Source organism: Crocodylus siamensis, chromosome 3 (assembly GCF_052110815.1).
Source record: "Crocodylus siamensis isolate JL-2025a chromosome 3, ASM5211081v1, whole genome shotgun sequence".
Taxonomy (NCBI): domain Eukaryota; kingdom Metazoa; phylum Chordata; order Crocodylia; family Crocodylidae; genus Crocodylus; species Crocodylus siamensis.
This window is the reverse complement of record NC_143397.1, coordinates 175,729,007-175,747,180: the sequence shown is the minus strand read 5'-3', so window position 1 is coordinate 175,747,180 and position 18,174 is coordinate 175,729,007. Positions and strand designations below refer to the sequence as shown.

General features: G+C 40.6%; 1 protein-coding gene across 1 annotated transcript in view; it reads right to left on the bottom strand.

Moving 5' to 3' along the window:
• Window positions 1–15,406, bottom strand: part of TTC39C (tetratricopeptide repeat domain 39C) — a 63,087-nt gene extending 47,681 nt beyond the window's left edge. Inside the window, exon 1 of the mRNA XM_090039837.1 lies at window positions 15,144–15,406. Within this exon, the coding sequence (XP_089895963.1) occupies window positions 15,144–15,286 (143 nt within the window). The 5' untranslated portion in view covers window positions 15,287–15,406. The remainder of the gene's footprint in view (window positions 1–15,143) is intronic.
• Between the last annotated feature and the right edge of the window lie 2,768 nt (window positions 15,407–18,174).

The following is an 18,174-nucleotide window of genomic DNA, read 5'->3' as shown; positions in this document are numbered from 1 at the left end:
GCCCTGTAGTCTGCTGTGGGCTCGGGCTGGCAGCAAGGCAAGGGGACCAGACAATGCTCACCAGCGTGCTCCAGGAACATGGCAGTAATCATCAGCTACAACGACCAAAAAAGCCCATGAAGCTGTTTTTCCTTTTATCGGTTGGCAATTGAACTGGCACCAATTTATCAGTGTACCCCTAATTCTGTTCAATGAATACTTAAGTGTTCGTTCTGAACATGTAACCTCTACTGTAGGCTGCAAGTACATTCTCTACTGTCATCACTACCTACGTTGATTTTTATGTTAGCATAAGAAATCCTGCACATCACCTTGTGGAAGGGAATGTACTTTCACTCTACTTTTAAACTGCTTTACAAAATGCTATGGTCCAAATATTGCACAAACCAACTGTGCAATTCTAGCTTTTTAAGGCCCAAACCAATCTGCACACAGGACAGATGGGCAGAACAGGAGTGCACACTTTTGCATTTTTATTTTGAAATGGAGATTTAAAATTACAGTAGATGTCAAACTATTCTTTATTCAGTATCCCCAAAGAATAAATCGGTAATGAACCACCTTAAAAATGTAGTTTGTTTTGTTTGTAAAGCTTTAAAATATTCAAACAAGACAAACTATTGCAGTTACCCCTCTACCTGTTTTTTGAAAGAAAATACAGGATATGAGTAACTACTTACAGTTTCTCTTTCACAGGTGAAAGTATAAAAGTCACTAGACCACGGTATGTCTACAGAGAACATCTACAGAGTAACCATTTTATCCCGGAACAAACTGCAACCATTCAGATTTCCATATCTGTTGTTCTGGGACAAACTCTAAAAAATTTCATGGGATAAAAAAATGCTAACAGTTTGTCTCAGGACATGGCAAAATGCTTCTAAATGGTTGTTCTGGGATTGCATCAATGGCAGAAAAGAGGCAGTACACTGAGCTGCTCATTAAAACCTAACTGGAAGAGCAACGTGTACACAGCAATCCCAGGACTTTTCTGTTCCAGGACAAACACAGGCACAACTCATCTTAGGACAAATGCAATATCTGTTCTTGGCCAATATTTCCATCCATGTTGAGAGTTCAAATTAATAATTCAAGATATCTACAGTTTATAGTTCAAAAGTAGTTAATCAGATGCTAAAATATCTCAAGAAATTTGCTTATAAAATGTTGGGACAAGAACTCTCTCACTATAAGTTTGCATCAGGGAGTCCCTATTAACAGAATAAGAAGACTATCAATTTCTGAACAGAAGGTTCACTCTAAGAAGCTAAGAATATTGGGCATTTATACACATATTCACCCTGTGATGCACCAGAAAGCCACTGCTTCAGAGCAGACTCGATTAGTTGTGTCTGCTCTGCACTTGAGCTGAAGTGCACTGCGCTGCATGCAGTTAGACAAGCAGCGAAATGCACGTCAGTGTGCAGAAAATGGTGGCAGCATGCTTCTGAACTAAAACACCTGCTATGTGTTTTAGTTCAAAAGTGTGCCGCTGCTATTTTTTCAGTGCTGACAGGCATTTCACTGCTTATACAACTGCAAGCGCCCCAGCATCAGGCACTGTTCAAAGCACCTGGCACTGCAGCACTTGTGTAAAAATGTCCATTATTTGCCTAACTGTGAACGCCACTTATGTCTTCTCTCACAAGTGTTTTCTCTAAGCTGGCTTCTGTTAACACCAGAACATCTCAGCCGAGTTTAGTGGTGCTTTCAACTCAAACTAGATAGCCACGCCTGGGTTATGGCCAACAGCCAGGTGCTGCTCCCACTCAGGCCAGCTTCTGCCCCATCACAGTAAGGATGTAGCATAAGCCTCTCAGGTGCTGATAAAAATTCCAGTATCTTCCCATAATCTCCATCATGCACCTGAAAGCACAGATTTTCCCATATTGAGAAAGAAAGAATCATAACAGTTCAGCATACTCCACCACAAGGAAGGACATCTGGGATCACAGCCCTACTAACACGTAAATGATCACAACACCAGCAAAACCACAGCATTTCAAAAGGCTGATCTATTAAAAGTACTAATAGTTTGTCCCAGGACATCCAAAGTGTTTCTGAATGGTTGTCCACCATGGAATCCATGGTAGAAGAGTGGCAGCAGTGCACTGAGAGATACTTAAGCTAGCTCTACACAACTTAGCTTCAGGACTAAGTAGTATATTAGTCTAGGCACAAGATTACACAAACAGCTAAATCTACTGTAATTCCAGAACTAATGCATGTAGTGAGACCTTGGATATCCCTGAAAAAAAAGCTCTCTTGCACCATGTAGATTTCTTAACAAAAAGCAACCACATTCACACATAGATCAGGATATTTTTTCACAGTATTATAATGAGCAGGACGGACGTACTCAAAGTGTGCTTGGGTGCTGATCACAAATTAACTTTGCGTTTGAAGATGCATTCAAATTAAAGGAGATGAAAGTGGCAACTGAAAGACTAATGCATTTTTCTGCTTCAGTATTTTTAACACACCACTTCCAGTTAGGGTCACAAAAGCAAGACTGATGGGAGTCAGTCAGATTAACAGTTACAGCAGGGTCAGTTAAATTAACAGTTTTTTCCTCTTTTTGAACCAACTTGCATATTCCTAACAATATGGATACAATATGTAAAGTGTACAAATTTATTCTCACCAAGTAAATAGAACTGCAAATATTTTGCTTAATGTTTCCTGTATTGGTAGGTTGGCTTTAAGTTAAATCCTTTACTCTTATTCTAGGGGTGTACTTGGTAGCCGTGTTGGTCCAAGACAAAAAGACATAGAACATTTTCCAGTTGTCTAATAAAAGGTATCATTTTGGAACCAAGAGTTCTAGTTTTTTGTATGTCTTTTTACTTATTTCTACAATTTACTCCTCCCAATTTTAAAAGCAAGATATTTTGTATACTACTCTGCAGTTTCAGATGACAGAGTTGTTACTGAAATTAAAATGGTCTGTCAATTTCTCTTTACAGCAATTTATCTTGTTTACTGACCTTTGCATCGCCTAATCATCTTAACAATATGCCTATCACCTCATTTTACATATTTATTAATCTGGCTTGTAACCCATTAATGGACTTTACCACTGTTACCATCTTTTTTGTTTTCTATGGTGTTTCAGCACTTTTTTCTTGATGAGAATTTACAATCCTGAATTGTATAGATAGATCAATGTAAGAATTGGAAAGCAGTGGAATGTTTGTAGTAAGCAAATTCCTATTTAAAAATCTAACTCTTTTATTAATCTAGCTCCTTTATTAATCTTCCCTGGAATTCAAGAGGAAAACAACTGGAAGCAAGTATAAATTAATATAGGTTGTTACTGTTTTTTAAAAAAAGTAGTAATCTTTTCTCCTTAAATATTATCTTTAGACAGCTTCCAAAGAATTGCAGAGGTTTGTTTTTTGGATTTTTTTCCCCAAACATAATACTGCAAGGATCATACACGTGTTCTTTTCTCAAGAGAACAAAGCCAAGACTAGGTGGCTCCACAAATTTCTTAAAACACAGTATTTTCAACATAAAGGGTTATTGGTTCCTTAAGTGATATGTTTTAGGATGAAAATGTCAAGTAGTGAAAAAATTCCAATGGGTGACCAGCAAGTTCAACTGCTGAAGTGAATTCATGTGTCCAGAACATTGGTAACATTTCTGGAAGCACTGAAAAAGTGCTCAATAAAGAATCTAAGAACTTTATCACCTTTCTTGTGTAAAACAACAGTATAATACCAATTTTCCTGTTCCTTGTTTGCATTGTGTGAACACTCTCAGTTGCTTCTAGTGAATTATTTCTATGCTTTAAAAGATACTGCAATCAATACCATCATCCTGGATATTTTTCTTACTCCTCTCGCTTACTATATTTGGACATTTACTAAATTATGGTTAAGACTGGCTTGCTTGCTTTATGGCTAAAGAGGAGGGGGGTGTGAAATTTAGTTGAAGCTGTGCATTAAGCTAATTTTTTTAAACGTTGTAATACATTATCAAGACTAAATTTAAAAGTGCAACTGATGCACAGTAATAGAAGTCTAGAAATATCTGAAAATCTTAAATTGTTTCCATTCTTTTTCCAATAAAATCTCCTTTTAAAATAATCGCTTAATAGTCTGAATCCCAAGTTGCAACACAAAAAGCATTTTTACTGTAAAAACACAAGTGTTTATATTATCTTAATAGCATCTTAATACTTAATAGCATCTTAATACTTGATGCCACAAAAATGTATGAGTCATTCACTTCACTGGGGATCTTAAAATGACTAATTTAGCTTCAGAAAAAAAGATGCTGACTTCGCCCCATTTAAAGGCATGCACATAATGTTACATAATCTTAATAGGCACTTATTTTACAACTGAAAAAAATCAGAGCTGAAAAGGAGTGAGAGAAAAGACAATCCACATTTATCTTCATATCATTACCTGTTCACGTCTCTTTCTACCCCATTTTCCTTAAGCATTTGTGCAATATTTAAAAAATATAATGTTACATATTTCTCTTTAAAAATACCTCCATATCTCTTCATACTGTTCAAGAAGGGAAACTATCAGGCTGGGTCAAAAATTAAGGTTTCCTGTATTTTGTGTCTGATAAACGTAGTTTCTCTTATTAAAATGGATTTTACATTGGTGTTCCTTAGACACTCAGGGTTGCAATTACATATATATGTCTGTAAAAATGTTTAGTTAAGAATCATTGGATGGTGTATGGAAACAATCATAAAGACAGTTGACACTCAAGTCTGACAGCAGCACAGTGTCTGTCTTCTGAAACTAAATTCTGAAACAGAGGAAGGCAGAGAGATGTACACACCAGATGGCCATATTTTGAAGGTAGGTACTGGAAAAGTAAATGCTCCTCTAGCTTATTAGCAAGAGAAAATAAAATGAGTTATTGATTTTCCCTTGCTTCTTGCCCATTAATTCTGATGTTGTATTAATACCTTGAGCATTTTTTTTTTTTAATTTATACCTTGTTTATTCTGATAGACTAAAAAGGTCTGATCTGGCTGCAATTGAAGATACCCTCCCATTCTGCTCTAAAATAGTTGCCATCATTTTGTCAGAAGTGGACTCAGGAAGTGATTTAGGGCTTTAGGCTATAAAACATATCAAAATTTAATACGGCATTTTGCTAGTATCAAAATCATGATATGTGCCTGACTATCACATTCATGTCCATATGCCTATGATGCATGGCGCCACTATTTTTCCACTACCCTTTTAGTTCCCAGGTTTATTAGTGCAAATCTTGCTCATCTCCTTGCAGAACTTGCAACGTATACACGTATATAAGTCTACTGTTAAAGCATAACAATCTTTCTGCAAAATCTACATCAACTTTTAGACAGTATTTATATTATCCACATGAGCACCATCAATTCCTGCTTGGCAGTGAGTTAAGTTAAAAGTAAAATCTGCTTGCTATATGCCAAACATCAGTGAAGACAGACAAGGTTCTTTGGGTGAATCTGATATCTTTTATTAGGCCAACTTAAATGGTTGGAAAAAACATTTTAAGCAAGCTTTTGGGTTTAAAAACTCTTCATCAGTCTAAGGAAGTTTCTGTAATTGGCGTGTGCTTTTCCTGGATGGAATGAATAGTAAAGAAGCCAAAGGCTGGTATACATGCAAGAAAGGCAGTCAGTGAAGATGTAAATTGAGGAGTCAGTTGGCGATTTTTTAGACTGCCATCTCACCAATCTTAAAAACGTCTTCACCCAACAAAGAGACTCCTCCAGAAAGATAGATCGCATATTTGAAAGAGCCACCTGGATACCACGTGAAGAATTGCTGCAGTACAGCAGAAAATCCTCCAGGAATCGCACACCGCTGGTTATGACACATCATCCCTCCCTCAAACCCATACGGAAAGTCCTCAAACAACTGCAATCCATACTAGAAATGACTCTAATCTTAAAGAGATCTTCCCAGAGCCACCCACCAGTCTTCACACAAGCATCGAACCTCACTAACCTCATCACCAGAAGCAAGCTTCCTCAGCCCCAGAACACATCGAATGGATCCAGACCATGCCATGACAAGAAATGCAAAACCTGCCAACACATCTCCGCCACCCTCACAACAGAGCCATCAGCATCCCTGTGTCTTACAGCTGCACATCCAGAAATGTAATGTCTCTCATCCAATGCACCAAATGCCCTGATGGAAAATACACAGGAGAGACCAAACAACAACTGCGCACCAGAATGAACACACACTGGAAATCTATCAAAGACAGGAATACCCAGTTACCTGTCAGTGCATATTTCTCACAAGAAAACCACTCTCTCCAATCTCTCAGTCCTGATCCTCAAAGGAAACTTACAAAACACTTCCCAAGAGACAAGCCTATGAACTCCACCTTCAACAACCGCCTGGACGCTAAAAATCATGGACTAAATATAGACATTGGATTTATGACGCATTATAACCTGCCTGACATCTGACTACCCAGGTACCTCTCCACTATTCATCCCCCTTCTCCCTCCAACACTTCCCCTCCCCAGCCTGTCTCACCCACTGACTCCTCAATTTACATCTTCACTGACTGCCTATCTTGTATGCATACCAGCCCAGCCTCTGGCTTCTTTACTTTTCATTCCATCCAGGAAGGCCACATACCGACTGCAGAAATTTCTTCAGCCTGATGAAGGGTTTTTAAACCCCAAATCTTGCTTAATTTTTTTTTCCAACTAGTTAAGTAGACATGGGTTTTTGGGTGAATCTGATATCTTTTATTAGACCAATTTATGTCCTTAGACCAACACAGCTACAGCCTATACCCCTGCAACATCAGTGAAAAAATTCAAGATGTTAATATTTCAAAAACCTAGTGAGGTATTAGACATGAAGCAGCACAGTGAACACTCCTGAAATAGGGACAGACATATAACCACTTGTGTACATTACTATGGAAGTGATTCTCAGCTAGGGTTCCACAGCACTATGAGGTGCCTTTCAAGGGTACTGCAGGATGCCATGCTATGTTAGGACTGTTGGGTGCACAATTATAACTCACAAGATAAACTCAGCAATTTCAAATAGAAACTCATAGCGTTAAAAACATTCTGACCTGTTACAGTCCAAGTTCTCTGCAACAGAAGAATCTATTACTTTTTCTGAGGTGGAAACCGAGTAAAAACTAAGAGTTGGCATATTCTGAGGGGTGCCCTGAATCTAACAAAGGATGCCTCAAGTCTTAAAAGGTTAAAAACCACTGGTGTAGATACTGTCAGAAATCTTAAATTTAGCTCTTTCAAAAGTGCAAATGCTATACGGAGTACTTCCCTACACAACACATGAGACTAGATGAATATTTTCATTCATAAATGAAGTTATTTTTGAAAGTTTAACTCATGTCCTCAAGGGTCCAGGTGAATAATCGTCTATCATGGCAAAATCTGAGTTCTCACTGAGGCAGATGAATAGCAAAGCAACTTACCAGGAAATGGCAAGACAATTCCCCCACATCAACAACTTTAAATAATTTCCATGTCTCTCTTCATGACAGGGGCAACTCTTCCCTCCTTCACCCCTGAAGGAACCTGATAATTTTCAAAGAATGGTTCTCATTTGAACCCCTCTTGCTATGAAGTTTTAAACTTTGAATCACCACATTTTTCTTCCTATTAAAACATTTTACTTCTTTTATTTCTATACTGTCCACTTCAGTCTGCCTGTCCCAGTTTCATGCCTCACTTCCGCCTCTTACCGATGAAAGTGGTTGAACTTACTACAAGTTTGAACAGCAGCTACAAGAAAGAGCTACCAGGGACAGTAAACTGGCAAGTGACAGTTTCCTGTTGTTTTTTTCTCCCCAGTTATGCTCATAGTCATAACATTAAGGCAAGGAGGACAATTTTGCTTCAATGCTTGGTCCTGCTGATCAAAACTGCAAGCTGCTGAACAGTCCAAACAAGAGTATGCATGTGTACAAACCTGCAAACATCAAATGGGTGTTAAATAAGCACTGGTAAGTAATGTCAACAGCAATCTGTATTGTTTGTGAAATTTGAGAGATGAAGGACACATAATCCTTTCCCAAAGGCCAGAGCACAGTGTCTGCAGGTCTCTTATCTGCTACCAGTCCAGCTACCAGTCTAGTGACTGAAAGAATACAAAGATTTTTTATAATACACATTTTTCTGATGCAACGAAAATCATGGTTTACTTGTTGCAAGCTTATCTTGGTTTTTGATACATTATCTTCTCTAGTATTTCAAAGCCTCTCTTCAGCCAGTTCAAAAGCTGTGAAGCAAATGTTACCTTTGTATTTCTTCTCCATTCATGTCTTCCCTATTTACTATACTTCCTTGCTTCTCAGCCTCTATAATGCCCCTTGAAATTTTCCATTATATAATATTTACTTGAACGCAAGATGAAGTCTGCCTCCCCCACCCCCCATCCCCCCATTCTTCCCCCAAAACGACATGGTGTGGTGGGGGGAAGCCTGGTCTTGGATTCAATATTGGCCCACGTCAGGAGACAGCTCAGCTGTGGTTTCACCCCAGCAAGGGGCAGGGATGAAGGGGCCACAGCAGTGGAGGGGATATTCCACGTATAGAATATAATTATTGGGAGTCATTTTAAATTTGAAGTCATCTTGGATTCAGGTGAATATAGTAATTGTTATCCTCACTTTAATGGGACTTTTCTAGCTTTGTCTTCACATCTTTAATTTTTTCTATTGCCATTTCTAAATATCGTACTATTTATTTTTTAGCCTGAGCTTTTCAAAAGTCCTTACCCCTCTCTTTTGACTTCAGTTTAAAAACCATCATCCCAACATTTAATTATATCCAAGGGTTAAAAAACCCCTCCACACTGCTGCATTGCAGTGCAGAGAACAACTGAACGTGCAGTACACGAACGTGCCATATACCACACAGCTGCACTCACCTGGATGCGGCCCACTAGTTTTGAGGTTGTCACATTTAGATGTTTGAGAATGTAATGAAATTTATAAACAAGGGATTAAACAAGGGATTAAAATTGACTATGTGCTTTTCACAGAGGTTATGGACAAGGTTAGAAACAACTGACCACAACAGCCTGAATAACTCACCAGAAAAACTGCTAGCTCAAAAAATAAGCCTGAGAGCAAGAATGAAAAATGTCTGTACTGTACATTTTCTTCCACAGTTGCTCCCCTGGGATTTAAAAGAATAAAATGCAAATACTGTTTCTCTGCAGCCATAACAGACCTAACTCTCCACACTTCAGACTTACCACTTTTTCTAAAGCAAAACTTGAGCTTTCCTTTCTTACATTTCCCTGTGGATGTCTAGCAATCAGCTCATGCTCAACACAGCTAATCACCTCATGCTTCTGTCCTGCTGCAACATGCTTCCTTGTCTTGTCAAATGCAATCTCCCTCTTACCCATTCAGAAAAGCTACTTCTGAAATAACTTCTCTAGCCTGTGGCTTTAACCCCCAAATCCCCCACTGTGCAGCCCTCCAACAGCTCCTCCTCTACTTCTGTATCAAACACTGGGTATATGTCTTCACTTTCAAGATCCTCACCATCTCATTCACTGTCAAAATGGCAGTGGCCTTCCCTGCTCAGTCTATGATGAGGGAAAACCTGTGCCTCCAACTCATTAAATTTTCAAATACCATCTTCTGCCCTTGCTGCCTCTCAAATTTGATAGGAACTCTATAAACATCAGCAAAGCCATCTCACTGCTCTCCTTCTCAAAACTTGTTTGCTATGATTTCTACAAGAAACACTGCTAGCACGCTGACCAACAGATTCACCAACTCCTTTCCTAGCATTCATCTGTTCTCTCTTATCCTATTTCAAATAAAAGATCCTTAGGACAGGGACCACCTTTTTTGCTCTTTGTATAACCCAAGAAGGTCCTTGCCTTGGGCTCTTAAGTCCAACAGTAAGGCACTAAATCTCAGCTTGCTAATGTTACAATGAGGTTTAAGTAACTTCTTACATTTCTTCTCCTATTTGGTGTCCTCCTTCATCTCTTTTCTTACAGAGAAAGAGGTGCACATGTTCCTGCTTTGTCCTCCACTATATTCTCCTGTCTACAAGCACCTCAGATTTTCCCTACTACCTCCTAATAATTTCTTCTTCAAACAATCTCTCGATAATCATACTTTTCTTACTTATCCCACTATCTTTTACTACATTGGAGCATAGTCAACAATCAGGTGAAAACTCAGATGTCTCTGAGCCTGGGAAAGGAAAGGGTGCTGGATTTCTATTGATTTCAGATTTCACAGATTTCAGACATTAGGGCTGGAAGGGACCTTCGGAGATCATCTCATCGAGTCCAGCCCCCTGCCCCAAAGGCATGAAGTCAGCTAGGGTCAGAGGATCCCTGCAAAATAAGCAGCCAAACGCTTCTTAAAGTAGTCCAGAGTAGGTGCTTGCACCACCTCTGGAGGGAGCCTATTCCAGGCCTTGAGAGCTCAGACAGTAAAGAAGTTTTTCCTTATGTCCAGCCTAAACCGGTCTTGGAGGAGTTTGTGACTGTTGGACCTTGTCATCCCTTGCAGACGTTCCCACAGATCCTGATGTACACCCCCGATGTACTTACAGGCAGCCACCAGGTCCCTCCTGGGTCTGCGCTTTTCCAGGCTGAAGAGTCCCATGGCTCTCAGCCTCTCATCATAAGGCTATTCTCCTGACCTTGATGATGTGCATGGCTCTCCTCTGGACTCTCTCAGGCTTCTCCACATCCAAGTGCTTCCCTGCAAGGCTCTCTCTTGTGTGTCATCAGATGCCATTTCTGAATTCTAGTTAGTGGACTCAGGAAGGAATGGGAGAACAACATCTGTACCCTTTTACTCTACCCCACTTCAGTCTCTGCTCTACACCCTTACTGATGACTAAAACTCAGGTCTATTTCCATTTGCACTAACAAAAGCGACAAGAAACAAGGAGAATAGCATTAATCGATTTTGTTACTTTCAGTGATGTTCAAATGGATTTGAATAGCAACAGAGAAATTTGAGTAAATTTAATTCTGTTGCAACCCAACAAAGCTTACAAGCACCACAGACCCTGGAGCTGTCAGTTCCAAACTTAGCAAAATACTTCATCGGGTTGTATTTGGTTCCCATTTCAACGGCTGTCACTGCAATGACTAGGGCTAGAATCTAAGCTTATTTAATAAGGCCTCTGCAGAAGTCAATGGCACTCACACAAGACAGCTACAAACTTGCTGACAGCAGAGGATTTTTCAAGCTCTGATTATGTTCATCTGTTAGCTGTTCTTGAAAATAGGGCAAGTCACAAATTTTACCCTGACAAAATAGCATACAAAACCAATCAACTCCAGCTGCAATTATTTGCATGACTTGACACGCATAATAGCAAGTTCAACTGCTTCCTTTGGACTATAAGTAGACATGAGAAAAAGTTTACTGAGAGCCATAGTTTGAAAGGTACTCCCTTGTATTTTTCTCACAATCAAACTTTTTTTCATGTATTGTGAACAGATACCTAAGTGGGAAAGTAGTATTTCTGGCCTTTTTAAAAGGAGCCTTTACATGTCTGTACTAAATTAAAAGCACCATTTTCTAGACTGCCTTCTGTGTTAATGATTAAATATTCAACTTTAAATCAAATGAACAACAACTCTCAATACAGCTATTGGGAGATGCTATTGTTTGGTCCAGCTGTCCCATTTAGAAGACCATATATTTAGGCATACAAGGACAAAAAATGCGCGTCAGTGACAAAAAGCTATAAAGCAGTGTATGATAATGTTTCTTATGAGGAATGAAATAAGAGCATATGTACTAGTAATGCCATACAACCTCATAAATCCAGCATACTTGAGACCAAGCACCTGCCAGAAATTTGAAAATTCCAGAATTTTTTAAACTGGAGAAGCAACCACATGCAGAGTGGTGGCATGGGCTGGTGGATGGTAGCGGCAGGCACTGTACATAAGCTTCTCCCTCCACCGCTCCAGGACTGGCCACTGCTACTCCCCAGTGTAGCATATTTTTTAAAAGTGCTGGAATTTGGAGAATTCCATATTTTTTATATCTGTATTTATGAGGTAATACTGTACAAACAAGTGAAAGATTAAGATGGCAGAAAAATAACTGAGAAAGTTAAAACACAAGTTATACCTAATGAAACCTAAACTGCTTTGTCTATAGGTTGTTTAAACAAAAGCAATAGTTCTTCGAAGTCTTAGGTATTCCATCCCTTTTTTACCTTTAATGACATTCCAATCACTAAGTTTAACAAATTATTTAGGGACATGACATTTAAAAATTATGGACTTCCACAGCTAATTCAAAATTACAATTAGGCCAGTTATTATCAAGCTATGAATCACAAGCCCACTCAATCCATTTTCAGGTTAAGTAGATTTGATCAGCATCTTACAGTTAATGCTCACATGGCAAGATTAACTATTGTACAGAATCCTAGGGCACCTTCTTTTAAAGGGGAGAGGGGAGATTGAAATGTATTTGAGGAGTAGTGTTTAAGATTCACCGACTATTGCAGTATGAAAAAAGCTGATAGCAAATATAGTATGCACAAATAACCTATATAATTTTATTTCATCTCTGATCCTTAAACTGTCAAACTACCAAAAAAGCTGGATATTAAAAAAGACTTCAAAAATAAAAAGTTCCAAGTAAACAAAATTTGCAATCTGCAGAAGATACAGTTATTAATAGCCTTTATGCTCAACCTAAGTGTACACACATTTAAAATGTATGATTCCAGCAATTCTGTATCTTAGTAATACTACGTCAACCAGTGTACAATTATAATTCCTACACTGCTCTCACATTAAGACAAATTAAAAGCAGCACCACGCATACTAAGACAAAACCACAGTAACAGTCCACCACAAAAGACATCTCAGAAATAGGTTATGGCCTGCAAATTTCAAGCACCTACAATTCCAGTGAGCTAGAAAGGTAATTGACATGAATTATGGAGTTTAGATGTACAAAGAACACAATATCCAGACCCAAATCTTCAGCTTCAAAAATATCTGCCAGATATTTTATAACTACCAGAATTACACACCAACAGCAAAGTAACACATTTAGTGGTCATACCAAAACACGAGCAGCTAGGAATCAGAAACATACATTTATCTTTGTCACTGTCCCTTCATGCATCTTAGAAACGCCTTAGTTTCTCTGCTTGTAAGTCTTATCCCCTTATATCAAGTTTTAGACTTTGCAAGTGAAATATTAAGGATGCTTGCAAGCATATTCTTTCAGTCAACTTAGGCCTTCAACAAATATTTTTGGTATACAGACAAGTGCTCTAGTATGCGAGCATTATTTAGAAAAGAGTATAGCACACATCAGGCACATTTAATTATTTATTCATTCACTCACTCGCTCTATAAGCTGCCCTTAAAGGAATCATTCTTCTCAGTTAAGCAAGAAACGCAGAACGATATATGACAACATGTCAAACACACATGACAACAGAAGTTTTCAAAAGAGGAACAACATCTGCTACTACTTTTGAATAATTTCTGCAAAGCAACTTCTTCATTTATGAATCTAAACTGGTGCTTCTTCCCTAGGCTGTTACAGCAGCTTGGGGTACTGCGAGAGCCCTTTAAGGGCTGTGCCAAGCACTGTGCAATATTAGCACTGTTAGGTATGCACACACCTACACATTATTCACAAGATACACTCAGAGATTTCCAATAGGAATCCACAGCGCCAAAGGCATTCTGCCCTGCTGTAGTCTTTTTGAATACTCTGCAATGGAAGAAGGGCTCTCTTATTTTTCTGTAGTGAAAAAAAATGAGAAAGCTGAGAACTGGCATTTTCCAAAGTCTGCCTTAAGTCTAAAAACAGTTGAAAACACTCATCTAGACCTAATGCAATGCACGTACTATCTAACTACCCTTACGGCCTTCATTATGGTAGCATTCAACTGTCTGCTGTCACTCACAGAATCAGAGAACATTAGGGCTGGCACAGACTTCAGGAGGTCATCTAAGCCAGTGGTTCTCAACCTTTTTTGTACCGAGACCCATTTATAAACAATGATAGCCAGTCTTGACTCAGTGCCCCCCACTCTCAACCCACTACCCCCTGCCCACAAGCCCCAGTTCCTCAGAGTGTGTGTGTGTGTGTGAATGGGGAGCCCCCAAGCAGCCCCTCACAGGCTGTATCTCTGCCAACCTGCCCCAGTTTCCCATGTTTTTCTCCTTTACAGGAGAACCCATTTAAAGTTTGCTGATCCATATTTTATGTTTGTTCACAACCCTTTCATATATTCTTTTGACGTATGGTTTGAGAAATGCTGACCTAAGCCAACCCGCTGCTCCAAACAGGGACACCTATCATTTAGAACTATCTATACAGCACATCTCTACCCTGTTTTCTGCCCAACTTCAGACTAACATGGCAAGCTACCCCTTGCCATGTGCCACCAGTCACCACCTCTCGCCCTCCTGTACAGCAACTTCCAACTTCCACTGACAGGCAGAGAAAAAACAAAAGAAACTGCTAGGGCCATAAAACCCTTCACATTTAGTCTTCTTAGGGACAGGCAGCATCACAGTGCCTTAGCACCTCAACCCCTTGGTGGGCACATGTGAACTCTTCAGGGGTGCACACAGGGCCCCACAGGGAAGCAGAAATACCTTACTATTTGGGAGCAGGACTGCAGTCACACTCTGAAGCCACACATGCTACAATAGCATCCTATGCTTAACATCCCCCCCCCCGAAAACTCGGGGGGATGAGGAGATTCATATTTGAGTACATGTGCAGCCAAATACATACAAGGATATATGCATATGTATGTACATGTACACACAACACACCCAGGAGTGCACCCGCTGAGACTGGTAATGCAGGAGACTGGGTGCCAGGAAGGAAGTCTCATGTCTCCCGCAGACCCGCAGTCGGGCCTGGGCTCCGAAAGGGCCCTTCCCCACCATCAGCTGGCAGCGCCCGTGGGCGTCCTAAGCAGCCAACTAAAGCGGGGGGGAGTGGGGGGGAAGAGCAGCCCCCCTCCCCCCAACAGTTTGGTTCGCTCTACACAGCGCAGCGAAAATATAACGTACCATCACCAACCCCCCGCCGTCCCCCCACCGAGCCAATGCGCCCGCTCAGCGCCTAGGCGCGACCCCCCAGGGCGGAACAAACCATTAAGTGGGGGGAAGAGGGGCGGGCAGCACCTGTACTTCCTGAAGAGCTGGTCGGACTCGCGGAAGCCGTTGTTCAGCAGCATGTTGATCCCGGCTAACGCCAGCTCCGCGTCGTCCAGGAGTAGCGGCGCCTCCCCGTCCTCGCGAGGCGGCGGCTGCTCCGACCCGGCCATGGCGAGGGGAAAGGGGGCTGTGCCGCGAGCCCCCGGCCGTCTTCGCAGCCTCTCGCCCGCCACCCGCCGCCCTGTGCCCCGCGCTCCTGCAGGCAGCGGCTCGCGGACAGTGCGCAGGCGCCGTGTAGGTGCGCAGGCGCTTTGAGGGCGGCCGCGCTTCCCGCCCGTGCCCGGGCTGCGTCTGGCGGCGTCCCTGCGCTTCGCGTCACCTGCCTCGCGGCGCCTTGCTGGGGATGGGAGCTGCTGGGTCACAGGCGGGGGTGGGTGGGATGAGCGTCCTGGCAGAGTCGCAGCCGCTCTGAAGCCTTCCGTATGTGCGGGGGCACGGTCCTGCAGCTGGTGGAAGCCTTCAGTTTTTTTGGTTTGCAAAAATTTTTTTTTTCCTATATATGTACGCGTGTGTCTATAGATACACACACACACACACCTATACCTCTACCAACCTGTCTTGTGACCAATATGGTTCACTTGACAGTCCATTCTCATTCCTGTTATAATAACCATGCCGGGCATCCGTGTGCTGATCACCCACCATCGCCTTTACCTGTCGCAACTGTGCAAAGGACTGTTTCAGTGCCTGCTCCCAACCTCCCACCTGTTTCCCCTGTACTCTGGAGTTTGCTCTTTTCAAAATATATTTTGAAAAATATTCTTTTTGATTTTTGATTCACTGACTGGTACTGGCAGTCACTGACGGATGGGTGGGACTTGCTTAAATTAACAAAGGCAAAGGTTTAGGTAAGGCTGCGTAGGTTTAGCCATTTGTTTTAACCCTTTTCTCTGTGCTTGCTATTGGCCTTCCAAAACTCCTTAACACTCTGCTTTGAATAAGCAGTTCTTTGTCATTGTATTTTCTTACCATTTACAGCTTTTGGAGGATAAGCTAGTAACAGTGGCCAAAATCCAGTTAGACCTGCTGAGGAAACACAAGAGTGAAAATTAGGGGCGCACTGATAGAGACTTTTGAGGCCGATACCGATAGTCAATTTTTAAGGAAGCATATCAGCCAATACTGATCCAATTTCCGATACACAACCAGGTTAGCCAGGCCGTGCCCCTTTCCTTCCGTTTCCCCACAGACTAACCAGCTGCTCACTGTGCTGCTTGCTGCCTATGTTCTGAGCTGCGGCTGCATTCATGCACAGGGCGTTTATCAGCCAAATTATAGACCACATTAGGCAAAAAAGCCAATTTCCGATACAGTCAATTTTCTTTGTATTAGTGCCAACCCAATATCAGACTGATGTATCAGTGCACCTCTAGTAAAAGTAGGTGCTGTGACTTAGAGAACCAGTCTAAGAATGGAATGAATTCCGAAATGCCCCTTGAGATAAGTACAGATGCAGATCTGTCACTTGGAAACTGCCCATGGAAAGACTGGGTGGTCAAAGGCAAAGCACATGCTTAATGGGCACAGCTGTCATACATAAATTGTGTTCTATAAGCAACTATTCTGATTCTCCTTTGCAGCACAAAGCAATGAAGAATTAATTTCATAATGAATACCTGTCTATTGAAGGACATCAATAATATATAGAAGAGGAAAGGATTTCTTAGAGTGATATCTTTTATTGGGTCAACTGTATAGTTGGGCTAGAGCTAGACAAGCTTTTGAACGCAAGGCATTCTCCTTTAGGTCTGAGAGGAATGTCTTGGATTTGAAAGCTTGTCTAACTCTATCCTAACTGTGCAGTTGGTCCAATAAAAGATATCAAGCTAAGAAATCCTTGCCTCACTCATAGTTCCTGGACCATCATGGCCATAACATCATGCTAACACTACCAAAAATAATGTGGACATGGTTACACAGGCTATTTTGGTAGTTAAAATTGGATGGTGGAATTCTAGATTAATTTATTAATTAGAGTTTAATAACTGGTTACCCCTACCCCATTTTCATATGGTACAAAAGGGAACTTTTCTAATGGTAGGAGATTAGTTGAGTTTCATTTTCATGGATATTCAGTGATTCGTCTCTCCACTGAGGCTTTCAACAGACATTTTAGTGACTGCCATCTGTAGTGGTGATTTTATATTATGTATATCTATCCAGTGGAAACCAAACTGAAAAAATAAAGTTGTTTCACATAGGTAACTGAAGAGCCAACATATGTTAACAATTTTCAGTCAATAACAATTTATTCTAAATTTAAAGTGGTGCCTTGGAAATGAAAGGCTCCAATATCCTATTACTTCACTGTCCCATTATCACATTACTGAGTTATTCAGTGCTTTAGTTCTCCTTACTGTTCATTTGTGAGCAGTTACTGGAATGTAAGGAAAGTTTATTAGATTGATTAAAATTTTCAAAACCATGGGACTTGAACTGTGCAAAAATAAAATTAATTCCACTTTCCAAAAAAGTGTATTTCTTTTCCAACTATCCGAGTTCCTCCTCCTTCTCCAATATAAAAATCAATGGCTCTATGGTTACTTTAAATATCTACATCAAATAACTAGTGGCAGAGGATACTTAGGGATATAAGAGTTTGGTGGGTGGTACTTAATAACTGGAGTTAGCCAGCACAAATCAGACATGTTCTGCTCATTTTGATTTTTCTTCTTACCGTAGCCCACTTTTCATAAACTGAATTAGCAGTTTTGTGTCTTCTATGTAAATCAAGCTAAGCTTAACCTATTCTCAGATTCGCTCTAGGCCTTATGGCTAGGCAACAGACAATACAATTTGCAGCTAGGCTGATTTAAACTGCTGTTCTGCACTAAAGGCCTGAAATACAGTGTATAATAATATAGATGCTCTAAAACTAGTGCCAGTAGCCTTTATAATTGACACTGTAGAAGTTGTATTACTTGATCATCGGTGTTTAAAAGCTTGACATTTCTTCTTGAACAACTGAAATACAGTTTCATGTCACACCAGGTGCAGA